Here is a 16,741-nt window from a genome sequence, read left to right as displayed (position 1 = left end):
GATGCAAAGGGAGACATCCTGGTTTGCTCCAAGAAAGCTAAACTGAGGAAGGTAACCTGGAAAGAAGGTGATGTGGAAGGCTAGTGACCAACTAATTTCAGAGATGAAAGGGAGACATCCTGGATAAACTGAGGAAGGTAACCTGGGACGCACGTGCAAGAAAGGAAGATGCTTTAAATGCTAATATACTAGCATTTAAAGGCCCTTCTCCGTGTCCCAACGCATAGGGAGGCACGGAGAACGATAACTAGAGCTAGGGCCTTCTCGGTGGTGGCCCCCGAACTATGGAACGCCCTCCCTGATGAGATACGCCTGGCGCCTTCTTTGCTATCTTTTCGGCGCCAGGTAAAGACCTATCTCTTCGCCCAGGCATTTTAAAAATTTTAAAATTTGAATTTAAAATTGAAAATTTTTAATTATGTTTTATTGTGTTTTTGTATTTTAACCTGTTTTATTATGCTGTGCACCGCCCTGGGAGCTTATTGCTATAGGGCGGTCTAAAAATGTAATAAAATAAATAAATAAATAAATAAATATAATGCCAATATAGAGGTACTGATTAAACAGAGATTATAACTTTAGGGTTTCTATAGGTTTCAATTAATCATAAAATGGCATCAGTATTTGTTAGGGAAAAGCTTTAAAAGAGCAGGTCACTTTGGGTCACCAATGATTGACATTTGAGGTTTAGAAAGTCTCGAAGGTCACAAAAAGGAGAACCAAAAGGAGACAGAAACCACAAAGTTTAATTTCAAAAAGTCGAACAAGCGTGCACTTTGAAAACAACCTATGTAGTCAGGGGCAGACACTTTCCAGGAAAGAAGGAGATGTGGCAGGCTAGTGACCAACTAATTTCAGAGATTTGACATTAAAACATCTTTAAGTAAGAGGGGGGAACATCCGTGAGGGTATATAAAGAACACGTCATCACTCCCTGACCATCCAGAGGTGGATCCTATGTTCTCTGAGCTACCACTTAGTCCCAGCAGCCTGGGCATTGCTTTTGGAGCATGGGGGTGCCCCTCTGTTGAGTTCCTCAACTCACAGAGTAAGGAAGATCTTTCATGCCTACAAGCTACTTCATTGCTGCTAAGGATCCATTGGAGAAGCTTTGCTGATTTGAGAGTGAATGTGCATGCTTGTAATTTTCCTCTTTCCTCTTTTAAGAAAGCATTTATATTTGATGTCACACTTTTGATTACGGCTGAAAATAGAGAGTGCTTCAAAGGCACATAGCACACGCTATTGCCAACCCTACACCTATGTGGGGGAAGCGTGGGGTATTTGAGGTGTTGGGGTACTCCCTCTGGGTTCCTGGAGACCACCAAGATTCAGTGTTGTGAAATCCTTCTACGGCTTCCCTGAGTCATCTTTCAAGTCCATACCTACTGATCTCTCCCTTTCATCAGAGCCACATACAACTGGATCATGCTCTTCCAGCCAAGAGGTGAAGCCTAGTTTTGACATTCCCAAATTATCCTCTCCTCCCCAAAGCAAACCAAGATTTTAGATCTGGAACTGATTAGTACAGGGACCCAAGTTATCCTCCTGACCAGTTGCCTGGAGGTGTACATAAATCTCCACTCAGGGGCTCTGTGGAAACCAATCCAGCCATCTTAATTTGGGGGATTCCTCAGCAGGTAGAAAAGGAACTTCAACCTAGCGGCTCTTCCTCAGAACAGCCCTGTGGAATCAGACCACAGGCCTATCTGCTTTATCTGGGGCGGCTCAGGACTTCATGGTTTCCATGACAACCATGGGGCTGTCTCAATTTGTTTCTGGCCCGACGCATGTGTCGGGACATACCCTTGATTTGATCTTCGTCACTGGACATGGAGATGGTGATCTGGAGGTTGGGGATTTATCATCTATTCCTTTGTCATGGACAGATCACCGCTTGCTGAAGTTTAGGCTCACAGCAGCCCTTTCCCTCTGCAAAGGCGGGGGACCAATTAAATTGGTCCGCCCCCGGAGACTAATGGATCCTGAGGGTTTCCAAAGGGCTCTGGGGGTTTTTCCGACTGAGAAGACTGGCGCTCCTGTCGAAGCCCTGGTTGAACTGTGGAATACGGAAATGACCCGGGCGGTTGACACGATCGCTCCCATGCGCCCCCTCCTATGCAGAGCTCATACAGCTCCATGGTATACCTTGGAGCTGAGAGCGATGAAGCAAGAGAGGAGGAGGCTTGAGTGCAGATGGAGGCGAACTCCCGATGAATGCAATTACACCTTGGTAAGTGCTTGTTCTAAGCAGTATATAGTAGCGGTGAGGGCAGCAAAAAAGAGATATTTTGCTGATACTATTAAGTCATCACTCTCCCGCCCAGCGGAGCTCTTTAAAATTGTGCGAGGGCTTTTACATTCTGGTCCTCGGGATATTATAGATTCATCTGTAGCCCGCTGTGATGAGTTCGCCGAGCACTTCCAAGATAAGATCGCATGCATTCGCCGGGACTTAGACTCCAATATTATAGCAGTTGGACCTAATGAAGTATCCAGATCACGGTCTTGTCCTCATTTATTGGATGAGTTTCAGTCTGTGCAGCTTGAGGATGTTCACAGGATCCTTGGACTGGTGCGGGCGACCACGTCTGTATTGGATCCTTGCCCCTCTTGGCTGGTGAAAGCTGGCAGGACCGGAACCGCCGGCTGGGCCAAGGAGGTAATAAATGCCTCTTTAAGAGAGGGAGTGGTCCCTGACTGCCTAAAAGAGGCGGTGGTGAGACCACTCCTGAAGAAATCCTCCTTGGACCCAGATAACTTGAACAACTATAGACCTGTGGCGAATGTTCCGTTCCTGGGCAAGATCCTGGAGCGGGTGGTTGCCGGCCAGCTCCAGACACTCTTGGATGACACTGATTATCTTGATCCATTTCAATCCGGTTTTAGGCCCGGTTATGGCACCGAAACAGCCTTGGTCGCCCTGTACGATGACCTCTGTCGGGAGAGGGACAGGGGGAGTGTGACTCTGTTGATTCTCCTTGATCTCTCAGCTGCTTTTGATACCATCGACCATGGTATCCTTCTGGGAAGACTCACGGAGTTGGGAGTTGGGGGTACTGCTTGGCAGTGGCTCTGCTCCTACTTGGTGGGTCGTCACCAGAAGGTAGTGCTTGGGGAACATTGCTCGACACCCTGGACTCTCCGTTGTGGAGTTCTGCAGGGATCGGTACTGTCCCACATGCTTTTCAACATCTACATGCAGCCGCTGGGTGCGGTCAACAGGAGTTTTGGGGTGCGTTGTCATCAGTATGCTGATGACACACAACTCTATTTCTCCTTTTCATCCTCTTCAGGTGAGGCTGTTAACGTGCTAAACCGCTGCCTGGCCGTGATAATGGACTGGATGGGGGCTAACAAACTGAAGCTCAATCCTGACAAGACCGAGACGCTGTTGGTGAGTGCCTTCATTGTCCAGATGGAGGATGTTCATCCTGTTCTTGATGGGGTTACACTCCCCTTGAAGGAACAGGTGCGTAGCTTGGGGGTTCTTTTTGATCCTTCCTTGTCTCTTGAGGCCCAGGTGGCCTCGGTGGCACGGAATGCTTTCTACCATCTTCGACTGGTAGCCCAGCTACGTCCCTATCTGGACAGTGATGACCTCGCCTCAGTTGTTCACGCTCTGGTAACATCTAGGCTGGACTACTGCAATGCGCTCTACGTTGGGCTGCCCTTGAAGATAGTTTGGAAACCACAGCTAGTCCAGAATGCAGCGGCCAGATTACTCACGTGGACCCGAAGGTCTGCTCATATAACACCTCTTCTGGCTCATCTGCACTGGCTTCCTATTTTTTTCCGGGCTAAATTCAAAGTGCTGGTTTTGACCTATAAAGCCCTACACGGCATGGGACCGCAATACCTGGTGGAACGCCTCTCCCAATATGAACCTACCCGTACACTGCGCTCAACATCTAAGGCCCTCCTCCGGGTGCCATCCCATCGAGAAGCCTGGAGGGTTGTGACTAGAACTAGGGCCTTTTCGGTAGTGGCCCCCGAACTGTGGAATAGTCTCCCCGATGAGGTACGCCTGGCGCCGACGCTGCTATCCTTTCGGCACCAGGTGAAAACCTTTTTATACTCCCAGGCATTTTAAAGTGTATTTTAAATTGTATTTTATAGTGTATTTTATCAGTATTTTCATTATTGTTGTATTTTGACATTGTTGGTTCTTTGTTATTGTTTGTTTTGATCTTTGATTTTGTTATACTTATTGTATTTATATATTGTGCTTGTTTTATCTCTTATGTACACCACCCAGAGAGCCTTTTTGGCTTAGGGCGGTATATAAATTAAATTAAATAAATAAATAAAATAAAATAAATATCTAGTCCAGCATCCTCACAGTGCCTGATCAGATGCGAATGGGAAGTCTATAGGGAGGACATAAAGGCACCACCCTCCGATCTGACATAAGATGTACGGCAGATAAAGGTGAGGCTTCAAAAGAACCACCAGGACCTTGAAATGGGTTGCCAATTGCTCCTTTGCTGGACTGGGGTGCACTTGCACCTGCCAGTCAGCTGATCAGTGGTTGAATGAGTCTTTGCTCAAGGTAGGGGAAGCTGTTTCCAATGAATGGAAATCACTTCTCCCTCCCAGCGCTGCTCTGTGAAGCAGCCCCATTCACCTCCTGAAGTTGAAAGAAACAGTGTGGGGTAGCGAGCCAAGGGCTCAGCTTGGCTGTGGGTGCCTGTTCCCTTTCGGAAGCCACTGCTTTCTAGAAAGATCGGCTGTGCATGGGACTTCTCTGGCAGGCAGCCCATCCGAAAGGCACCTTTTTTCCCTCCCCCCCTGCTCAATGAAAGCAGAGGGAAGGGTGCTTCAGAGAGCACTTTGCAGCTCTAAGACAGTCACTGTGCTCCCAACGGGGCAAGGGTTGCACTCAGGTCCTGCTTGCTTGCTTCCTATAGGCATGCTGCCATTGGCCTGATCCAGCAGGCTCTTCTTAAAGACATCAACGATGTTCTCCAGGAGAACTCACACCCTGATGGGTCAATTAATCTGCAACAAATCATATTACACAGGAACAGAAAAATCCTACAATTTCCAAACCAAAATGGGGCCTCAACACAGCTGAACATCTACCTGTTGATGTCGCATCTTTGGGATATTGGATAAAGGGATCTTTTCTTTCTTCCCAACACGAATGGAGGTCCGACTCTTTGAAGGAAATAGACAAGACTAGTTACTTTTGACCAGAAAATATTCAGCCCTTACAAACAGAGATTTTTATAGATAAGAAAAGGTATAATTTTGATCTGGTAAGTCCTGCTCTCGGTGAATAGAACAGAGTTGTGTGGACCAAGTAGGGTCAGTCTGGCACTTGTGAACATGCGTCCACTGGGCATGAAGCTCATCTTGAAATGCCTGTTGGGGGTGAACCTAGTAAAGCCAGTTTCTTAGTAGGCTGCAAACTACTAGGGCAGAACCTAGTAAAGTCAGCAACAGTGGATGCAATTCACTGTGTCACAGGCCACCTGTATTTATAGAAATTGGCCATCTCCAATTCTTTATAATTGATTTACATAAAATTATGTGTGGAAAAGTAGCGCAAACAATACAAGCCAAAACATGAGTAAAAAGACAAGCTGCCAGTTAAAGTGTCTTTTTTCCTTTGAGTTTTCTTTATATAGTTCCAAAATAAATTCTTTCCCGTAAAGTATCAACATTTTATAAGGAGTCCGGGCATTCAGCCAATGATCATGTCTATATATGGCTGAAGCTGTACAGGGGTGAGTCAGGAGAACTTATTAGAATACAACATCAGCATCAAGATGCAGGTTAGGATGAGAGTTCAAATGATGGAAACAAGAGTATAGTAGTAATATGAGCATGAACTGACGGAGTCTAGATCAGGGTTTCCCAACCTTTGGTCCACAGATGTTGCTGGACTACAGTTCCCATAATTCCTGACCATTGGCCATGCTGGATGGGGCTGATGGGAGTTGTAGTCCCACAACATCTGTGGCTCAAAGGTCGGGAAACCCTGGTCTAGATAGATACAAACTAGAGCTATAAAAGACAGACAGCCTTGGGGATTTTTACCAGTTGTCCGTGACACTGGTCGAAGAAAGAACCACCTGCTCTGAGTGTTAAGGTCCACACGCAGCTGAGGTGAGATCACTCCTTTTCAGATGGAAATCAATGTGACCTATGCTGTCCTTTGAAATGCAACACGTTAGCGTACATCCCCTTTGTATGTGCTGTGTAAGACCTATGTTCTGATATGTGGCTATGTCCACAAAGTATAGTAAATTAGACGTCTTAATTATACATAGACACTGATAAAGATTTCCTTTCTTGATCGGCCATTAGATATTCCTAGACCTAAAAAGATTCTTGGCTGGGATCTCTGGCCACTTGGTTCAACTGGTCAGACCTAACTGCCGGCAAAAACTATTATGTATATCACACACGCACACGCCTGTCTTGCTTCTGCTACTGCAGGAGGGAAGAGAGGAAGATGAGGTGCAATATTGCGCATTGCTGGTTTCTGTTATCAGTTCGTTATTTTCTTCCATTTTTTTACAGCTCTGCTATTAGTGGATATTTACTTATTCATTGTCATGTAGGTGAATTATACGTCACCTTTTTGGACAGGACAGTTTATAATAAAGAAGAAGTAGATAAGAATATATAAACATCCCAAAAAACTCCCACAGTCTATCCAAACACACAATAAAACACTGAATGACAACTATTAGAAGCAGCAGGAATTTCGGGTCTGTCTTCCTCCGAACACCTTCCCAAAAAGATGTCTTCACCGACGGCATGGAAATATAAAGAAACGAGGCCCAACGTAGGGAGAATGTTCCATGTCGAGGAGCCTTTACTGAAAAATCACCATGTACCTCATCCCGTGTAGGGACCACCAGGAAGGCCTCATCTGCTGATCTTAAAGCACGGGAGATTCATACAGGTGAAGGTGATGTTGGCTGGCTACTACTTTATGAGCCTGGGAGACCCTCCAGCTCAATATTGCCAATATGAGCTTTAAAAATGGCTTCTATATGGGTCACTTTCCAACAGAAACAAAGAGGCCTGATGGGTAAAAGTAGCCTAAGGAGTACAATTGGTCTTCTCAGCTGAGATGACATTGCAAGTCGTATGCACAGGACATGACCTGGTCAGGAGAGAGAACTCCCTCAGCTAACCAATGTGGGAATCTGCTTTGAAACCTTTCCCAAAAGTGGATAAAACTGAACTCCTGGTCCCACTCTGGGTTCCAGTTTGTGCAGTTCCTTTTGCTGCTTGAAATCTATCTTAGCCCCACATGTCAACTGGGGTCTGACTCCATCACTCTCCCCTGCTTTTCATTCACCACCGCAGCTTCCTGCCTTCTCTGGACCCTTTCCTGCTGGAGCAAAGTTCCCGTCAAGGGCGCTGCTGCAATTCCTGCTTTCCCGGGATCTCTGCTAGCTGAGGGAACGGCCCTTGTTCTAGCTGCCAAGGAGCCTTTCTCGGGGTCCCTCTTGCCTCCTGTCTTCGCTGTGTCCCTGCCTGAGTCAAAGAGTCTCCGTGCTCCAGTTCTGCTTCCAGACTTCCCACCAGGGCTGGCAAAGCTAAATCTTGCTCTCTGTCCTGTCTTCTGGAGGTCATTCCCTACAAATTGTAGCCTCCACCTCCGCTTCCTCTTCTCCAAACTGCCGCTTCTTCCTGCTTCAAAGACAAAAGCTGACCTTTGGGCAGAGGAAGGAAGAGGGAGGAGGCAGGAGGTGCTCCCGGGAGCATCTCTTCCCACTGGGAGTTTTAGAGTATAAGGCACAGTGTCAATCATCTGCTGAGGATGCAGGAGAAGATGCTCTGCTGGAGTTTGGAAGCTCCTGACCTCTCCTCCTCCTGCTGCAAGGTAAGATTTTTCATCATGGGGCAGCAGAAGGTGGCAGGGAGGGGCACTTTTCGCACTGAATGATCAAAAAGCCCCAAGAAAAGAGGAAGTTGCATTCTACCAGATCAGAGAATTGAATTTAGTTTCAATCTAAAGATAAATATGAGCAGATTAAATATAGTAGATGCTCCTGTTGTGGTACTGTGCATCCACCTCGAAATTGTCCAGCGTTTGGAAAAACCTGTTATAAATGTCATATGAAAAATCATTTTGCTAGAGTATGCAAAGTAAATTCACTCAGTGCCAAAAAGGGGCAACAGAATTATTCGATGCATGAGCTAGATTTAAACAGTTTGTTTATAGGAGAATTAACTCATGAAGCTGGTGAAGATTTGGTGAGTGGATGGTATGTTGATATAGTTCTGCAAGGACTCTCAGTAAGGTTTAAGTTGGATACAGGAACATAAGAACATAAGAACATAAGAAGAGCCTGCTGGATCAGGCCAGTGGCCCATCTAGTCCAGCATCCTGTTCTCACAGTGGCCTACCAGGTGCCTGGGGGAAGCCTGCAAGCAGGACCCGAGTGCAAGAACACTCTCCCCTCCTGATGCTTCCGGCAACTGGTTTTCAGAAGCATGCTGCCTCTGACTAGGGTGGCAGAGCACAGCCATCATGGCTAGTAGCCATTGATAGCCCTGTCCTCCATGAATTTGTCTAATCTTCTTTTAAAGCCGTCCAAGCTGGTGGCCATTACTGCATCTTGTGGGAGCAAATTCCATAGTTTAACTATGTGCTGAGTAAAGAAGTACTTCCTTTTGTCTGTCCTGAATCTTCCAACATTCAGCTTCTTGGAATGTCCATGAGTTCTAGTATTATGAGAGAGGGAGAAGAACTTTTCTTTATCCACTTTCGCAATGCCATGCATAATTTTATACACTTCTATCATGTCTCCTCTGACCCGCCTTTTCTCTAAACTAAAAAGCCCCAAATGCTACAACCTTTCCTCGTAAGGGAGTCGCTCCATCCCCTTGATCATTCTGGTTGCCCTCTTCTGAACCTTTTCCAACTCTATAATATCCTTTCTGAGATGAGGCGACCAGAACTGTACACAGTATTCCAAATGCGGCCGCACCATAGATTTATACAACGGCATTATGATATCGGCTGTTTTATTTTCAATACCTTTCCTAATTATTGCTAGCATGGAATTTGCCTTTTTCACAGCTGCCGCACACTGGGTTGACATTTTCATCGTGCTGTCCACCACAACCCCGAGGTCTCTCTCCTGGTCGGTCACCGCCAGTTCAGACCCCATGAGCATATATGTGAAATTCAGATTTTTTGCTCCAATATGCATAATTTTACACTTGTTTATATTGAATTGCATTTGCCATTTTTCTGCCCATTCACTCAGTTTGGAGAGATCTTTTTGGAGCTCTTTGCAATCCCTTTTTGTTTTAACAACCCTGAACAATTTAGTGTCGTCAGAAAACTTGGCCACTTCACTGCTCACTCCTAATTCTAGGTCATTAATGAACAAGTTGAAAAGTACAGGTCCCAATACCGATCCTTGAGGGACTCCACTTTCTACAGCCCTCCATTGGGAGAACTGTCCGTTTATTCCTACTCTCTGCTTTCTGCTTCTTAACCAATTCCTTATCCACAAGAGGACCTCTCCTCTTATTCCATGACTGCTAAGCTTCCTCAGAAGCCTTTGGTGAGGTACCTTGTCAAACGCTTTTTGAAAGTCTAAGTACACTATGTCCACTGGATCACCTCTATCTATATGCTTGTTGACACTCTCAAAGAATTCTAATAGGTTACTGAGACAGGACTTTCCCTTGCAGAAGCCATGCTGGCTCTGCTTCAGCAAGGCTTGTTCTTCTATGTGCTTAGTTAATCTAGCTTTAATCATACTTTCTACCAGTTTTCCAGGGACAGAAGTTAAGCTAACTGGCCTGTAATTTCCGGGATCCCCTCTGGATCCCTTTTTGAAGATTGGCGTTACATTTGCCACTTTCCAGTCCTCAGGCACGGAGGAGGACCCGAGGGACAAGTTACATATTTTAGTTAGCAGATCAGCAATTTCACCTTTGAGTTCTTTGAGAACTCTCGGGTGGATGCCATCCGGGCCCGGTGATTTGTCAGTTTTTATATTGTCCATTAAGCTTAGAACTTCCTCTCTCGTTACCACTATTTGTCTTAGTTCCTCAGAATCCCTTCCTGCAAATGTTAGTTCAGGTTCAGGGATCTGCCCTATATCTTCCACTGTGAAGACAGATGCAAAGAATTCATTTAGCTTCTCTGCAATCTCCTTATCGTTCTTTAGTACACCTTTGACTCCCTTATCATCCAAGGGTCCAATTGTCTCCCTAGATGGTCTCCTGCTTTGAATGTATTTATAGAATTTTTTGTTGTTGGTTTTTATGTTCTTAGCAATGTGCTCCTCAAATTCTTTTTTAGCATCCCTTATTGTCTTCTTGCATTTCTTTTGCCAGAGTTTGTGTTCTTTTTTATTTTCTTCATTTGGAGCAGAGGCAAATGTTTTGCCTCTACAAATATTTCATGAGTTACCAGACAAGAAGGTGTTGTTTAAAACTGATGTTTGTCTTGTCTCTTATGGTGGAACTCGTATAAAGCCTGTGGGAGCTATTGTTCTTGATTGTCGTACTTCCAGAGGGGCAGCAAGGCTGATGTTTTACGTAACAGATGGATCCTCTCTTCCATTGCTTGGACGAGCAGCTTGTGAGACTCTGGATTTAGTTCGTCAAACTGATAATGTGATTACAGTTCAATCATTAACGCAAGAACAGCTACTTAAGAAATATTCTGATGTGTTTGATGGGCTTGGTGAATTTGAAGGTGTCCACCATATACATCTTGATCCTACTGTGGCTCCTGTTATTCATGGATGTAGAAAAATTCCTTTTGCCATATTGAATAAACTGAAAGAGACTTTGGGACAAATGAGAAATGCTGGAGTGATATTCAGGGTTATAGGTCCTACGGAGTGGGTCAGTAGTCTTGTTATTACAGAGAAGAAGAATGGAAAGTTACAGATATGACTTGATCCTCGGGATTTGAATAAAGCAGTTCGTCGACAACATTATACAATTCCTACAACAGAGGATGTTTTGAGCCGTTTAGCAGGAATGAAGTTTTTTACTATTTTAGATGAAAAGGATGGTTATTGGCAAGTCAAGCTAGATGCACATTCTTCATGGTTATGTACATTTAATACTCCTTGGGTACGATATTGTTTTAATCGTTTGCCATTTGGGCTTAAGTCTTCTAGTGAAGTGTTTCAACAGAAAAATGAGGAAGTTTTTGGTCATATAAGAGGGGTTTATATGATAGCTGATGATATGATTATTGCAGCAGCAACCTCAGAGCAGCATGATCAGATTCTTTGTCAAGTTATGGATTCAGCAGAGTTATGGATACCAGAGGCAAGGTGTTCAAATATCACATTCTTATGAGGAGTACAATATATCCTAAATTGTTCAAGAACTTCCTCTATATCTTGTGGCCCCCCTTCAGGCAAATCAAAAGTATTGTAAACTGCCAATGCTTCCTCTCCAACACAATGTAACAAAATAGCAATTTGTCAATTCTTAGCAACATTATCAACTCCAGCTGCAGAAAGATATAAAATAAAAGCTTGCTCCCATCACTTACATGTCTCAGCCAGATTACCTTGCAATACCAGAGGAGGTGGAGGCCAGAATGAGTCCATTTTGGACTTCTGACACCATATAATGTGTTTTTTTTTCACAATAAACACATCTTGATTCTTTAACATAAGAATAGTATACTTTAATCACCATTCCACAGGGCACAGTCTTTACATCTGCTTATGCTGTGCTTAACCCATCTCAGCTGAAACACCAACTGAACTCAACTGACAATTCCAAGACCTTAAAGAGATATTACAGCACAGGAGGGCTGTAGAAAGTGGAGTCCCTCAAGGATCGGTATTGGGACCTGTACTTTTCAACTTGTTCATTAATGACCTAGAATTAGGAGTGAGCAGTGAAGTGGCCAAGTTTGCTGACGACACTAAATTGTTCAGGGTTGTTAAAACAAAGAGGGATTGCGAAGGACTCCAAATAGACCTCTCCAAACTGAGTGAGTGGGCGGAAAAATGGCAAATGCAATTCAATATAAACAAGTGTAAAATTATGCATATTGGAGCAAAAAATCTGAATTTCACATATACGCTCATGGGGTCTGAACTGGCGGTGACCGACCAGTAGAGAGACCTCGGCAACCAGAATGATCAACGGAATAGAGCGACTCCCTTATGAGGCAAGGTTGCAGCATTTGGGGCTTTGTAGTTTAGAGAAAAGGCGGGTCAGAGGAGACGTGATAGAAGTGTATAAAATGATGCATGGCATTGAGAAAGTGGATAGAGAAAAGTTCTTCTCCCTCTCTCATAATACTAGAACTTGTGGACATTCAAAGAAGCTGAATGTTGGAAGATTCAGGACAGACAAAAGGAAGTACTTCTTTACCCCGCGCATAGTTAAACTATGGAATTTGCTCCCACAAGACGCAGTAATGACCACCAGCTTGGATGGCTTTAAAAGAAGATTGGACAAATTCATGGAGGACAGGGCTATCAATGGCTACTAGCCATGATGGCTGTGCTCTACCACCCTAGTCAGAGGCAGCATGCTTCTGAAAACCAGTTGCCGGAAGCCTCAGGAGGGGAGAGTGTTCTTGCACTCGGGTCCTGCTTGCGGGCTTCCCCCAGGCACCTGGTTGGCCACTGTGAGAACAGGATGCTGGACTAGATGGGCCACTGGCCTGATCCAGCAGGCTCTTCTTATGTTCTTATGAAAAACTTAGTCTGCACAGGTATTAATTCCATGTCATGCCCCTGACACTTGGCATAAAAATAGGTTTTGCACACATTGTAAAGAAATACTGGGCGTGAATTTGGTCAAATGACTCCATCTTGGAGCTTCCTGGGGATGCAAAACACCTCCAGTCTTTCCATCAGAAATATGCGGAGAGGAACAGTGAGATACATTCAGTCTGGTTCAGCTCACTGGGCAATGAAAAGCATATGAAGAACTACTTGCAATACATCCATGTCAAAATCAGCAGGATGCCTTGTTAGTACCATCCACTTGTATAATCCAAGTTAACCTTTAGACATTTCTGGACTACAACCCCCATCTTCCCTGGCATTTGGCCATGTTGTCTGGGGCTGATGGGAGATGCAGTCTAATAATACCTGGAGGGCACCAGGTTACAGAACGCTGCTCCAAGTTGAGCAGGTGATGCACGAGGTGGAAAGCTGAACAGCAAACTCATCTACTGTATAGGGTTGAACAACTGAGGCAATAAGTTGATTTAATTATTATTATTATTACCGATACATTTTATTATATTTTTATATTTCTATGCAGGCCTTCCTCTAATGAGCTCACCATGATTTGTCCCCCTCCTTTTGTCTTCACAACGACACTGTCACTGGGCCCAGGACACCACCTGAATTTCACTCCTGAGGAGGGATTTGAATCTGGGTCCCTGTGGACATAGCATTAAACTATGATTCCAATAATACAACAGACACACACACCTGCACAGACGTTGAAGGTCCCACACAGAGTGGATGTCCAAAATCTGGAATGGCACATAAAAATTCTGCACAGTTTATCCTCACAACAATCCAGTGAGGTGGGCTGGGCTGAACAAAAGTGGTCACTGCTCCAGGGTCACCCATGGACCTGCATAGATCTGGGGGGGGGAGATCTTAGACCCCTTACTTTTTCAGGAGCAGGCTCTCAGCAGAGTCCCCATGTCTCCAGCAACCTGTGAGCCAATCAGCAAGAAAGGAGAGTGTATTAGCCACTGAGAAGAGTCTTCTAACATGCTTCCTTGTTCTTTCCTGATAATTAGAGTGAATCAGAGTGAAAGGAGGTGAAGTCAGCCACTGAGACTCTTCTCAGGAGGCAACACTTTGCCCTTCCATGCTTTTTGGCTCCTAGCTGTGGGAGAAGGCATTAACATGCATCTCATTCTCAACCCAGCAGGAACAGGATGGGAGGGGGCATGGCTATCATGAAGGGACCCTGCACTTCCGAATTTGCCACTACACTACTGTAGAGATGTGAAGGCCCATAACAAAAGTGGAAAAATTTGGAGGGAAAGCAGTTTTTTTTTCTTCCCCCCCCCCCACGTGCTCTGACCCCGCTCCTTAGAGTGCTCTGCATTGCTGCCCTGGGCACCTACTGGGAGGAAGGGCAGGATATAAATCTAATAATTAATTAATTGCACTGAAGAAATGTCTGACTTGTTCCTGTCTACAAGAGACTCTACTATACACATGTCAGTGACACTTCCATACCTCCACCCTCTCTGGCCCTTGACTGGAAATTGGCCCTTGGAAGGCTGCTTGTGTGTAAATGTGGCCGTTGGGTTGAAGAATATTCCCTAACCACTACATTAGCCGCAGGCTCTCATCCTGGACCACTACATTAGCCGCAGGCTCTCAACCTGCACCACATTACAGGGCTGTTGCGACCACTGCCAACATATTGTGCTTTGGACAGGGGGGAGGCTGGCCACGCCAGGAGACACAGACCCCCAGTCAGAGCTTGGAAAAGTTACTTTTTTAAACTACAACTCCCATCAGCCCAGTCCAGTGGCCATGCTGGCTGGGGCTGATGGGAGTTGTAGTTTAAAACAGTAACTTTTCCAAACTCTGCCCCCAGCAACGCCACAGATGGACCAATTCTGCAAGAGAAGCTGAGGTCCACTCCTCTAGAGTCTTCCCCTCCAATACACTCCCAAGGGGATGTCTGGAGAAGCCCTTCCCCTGGAGCCCAGCTGAGGAGGGGGCATTTATTCACCCATTTCCTCAATCCTTTGCCTTGAAAGCTTCTAGAAGCCAATTCAGAGCCTGGTCAGGTTCAGATTCCTCTCTCCATCCCTCCATTTGTCTTGCCTGGCAGGAAGGAAACTGACCAGTCCCTCTTCCAGTTTAGGAAATCCAAAAGGGGCTCTTCCTCCAGCTCTGGGGCACTTTCTAGGGATTTCCAGAGGGAAGAGGGGCCACTTCCATCAACCCCCTCCCCCTCCCAAAAGCAAACCTTCCTTCTCTCTCCCCTCCCCCCACCAGTCCCCTGTCAGGCCCAGGAATTGCAAAGGCAGCTCCCCTCCCCCAGCGGTGGCCCTCAAAACCAACACAGGACATCAACCCCCAACAGCTGCATCCCTTTGCCTGGGCGATGGCTTCCAAGAGGGCCTCGAAAGGCCAACCCCGCGGCACTTCGGACCCCCCTCTGCAAATGGATTGCATGCAGCAGGGGAGTGGGGCTCTTCCCTCCTTTTCCCTCACCCCCCGACAAAAATACCAAATCCCCCCCCTTGCACCTCTTTGCCCTCTGCACGCTCCCGCTTCCTCCTCTCTGGGCCTAATACTTTCTTTACCTTGAATACCAATGAAGACAGCCCTCCTACTTCCCCTTCAATATGCTCTCCCCCCTCCATGTGATTAAGACTTCCTGCCTCTCTAGGAACCAGAACTCCTTGCCTTAACCCATCGGAGGACTAAGTGGCAAGAGCTGCTTCTGCCCCCCCACTGCCAACATTTTCCTCCCTGCCTTCTGTCCCAATATTGCAGCTCATCTTCCTCTCTTGCCTCCTGCAGAAGCAGCAGCAAGATAGGTGTGTGTGCTGTGTGATATATACAATATACACGTTTGTGTGTAAAAAGTAAAGTGTTCAGGAGGGACGGTGTAAAAGCTGGAACGGAACACGCCGGAATGGGCTCTTTAGAAAAGAAATTGATGCCAAAAACACTAGGATGTGTTAGAGACACATGAGAACAACATTTAGGAACAAAAACCATTCCGATAGCATTTTTATTAACCCTTTAACAACCAAAATGCCCTCCGGAACGGAATGAACAGCCCCGAACGGCGACTTCCCAGCGAGCCAGACCCACCAAATTCACCAGTCCCACATGACTACATGGGATGCATGCAATAAGACACAAAACGTCCATGCAAACCACGTTCCGATACCCATTCCGGGCTATAATACATTTTTACGTAATCCAGCCCAGAACAGAAACTTCCCAATCAGCCAGACCTACCAAAATTCACCAACCACACATGTTGCTGCCTCTCCTTGTGTTGGGAAACCTCTGGGGTAATCAGCAATACCCTTTTTTGCTGTTTGTAGGTCCACTAAGCAGCACTATTGGTGCTGCTACCAGGTTGCGAATGGCTGGTGAATTGGGGAGGGAGAAAGAGAGATTGGAGGGGCAAGTCGGCTGGCAGAAGGGGGAGAGAAATAGAGTTTGCCTTCAGTGAAATAGATGTGCTATCACAGGAAAAATACTGGGTTCAAAGAAGTGCTCTTGTGTGCTTGGGCTCAAACTCCACCTCTGCCTTGTATTCAAGTTCTGGGCCAAACCTCACCAGTTTGCTTTCTGTGAAATGAGTTTCTGACACAACTACTTTCAAAATCAAGGTTATTAAAGTCTGGAACCTGTGGGAGGGACTCCTACTCATTGGGCAGAGTGCATGAGGTGGACGCAGAAGAACTTTCCAGTCAAAAGGCTCTCAGGCAAGAAGGCTGGAGAACAGGACCTTGGACAGCCACTGCCAGTCTGAGGGCCAAACTAGAGGAGATACCAATCATCCAACAAACAATTGCACGATGAGCTTTGCAACACTAAATTGAAGGTGCAGGGCAGTTGATCCCTAGTGGGGTCCTGACGTGCACCTGTTATTTACATTGGGAACAACAACAATAACACCAGCTCACCAGTCTAATCACTTTTACTGGCTAGATCCCAAGAAAGAGGCAGGAGGGGACAGGAACGGGGTGTCCTTCAAGAAACCTGGTCCCCAAGATCAGCAGTTGTGCAACTGACCTCCCAGTCAGTAATTT

At 45.8% G+C, this 16,741-nt stretch overlaps 1 protein-coding gene across 1 annotated transcript in view; it reads right to left on the bottom strand.

The window, feature by feature from the left end:
• The window catches only part of LOC133381716 (zinc finger protein 208-like), a 30,713-nt gene that overhangs the window by 5,328 nt on the left and 8,644 nt on the right, over window positions 1–16,741 (bottom strand). Inside the window, exon 3 of the mRNA XM_061621123.1 lies at window positions 6,655–6,663. Within this exon, the coding sequence (XP_061477107.1) occupies window positions 6,655–6,663 (9 nt within the window). The remainder of the gene's footprint in view (window positions 1–6,654; window positions 6,664–16,741) is intronic.

The sequence above is a fragment of the Rhineura floridana genome, chromosome 3 (genome assembly GCF_030035675.1).
Source record: "Rhineura floridana isolate rRhiFlo1 chromosome 3, rRhiFlo1.hap2, whole genome shotgun sequence".
In the NCBI taxonomy this organism is placed as follows: Eukaryota; Metazoa; Chordata; class Lepidosauria; order Squamata; family Rhineuridae; genus Rhineura; species Rhineura floridana.
The sequence above is the reverse complement of the archived record's forward strand: the minus strand, read 5'-3'. Positions and strand labels throughout refer to the sequence as shown.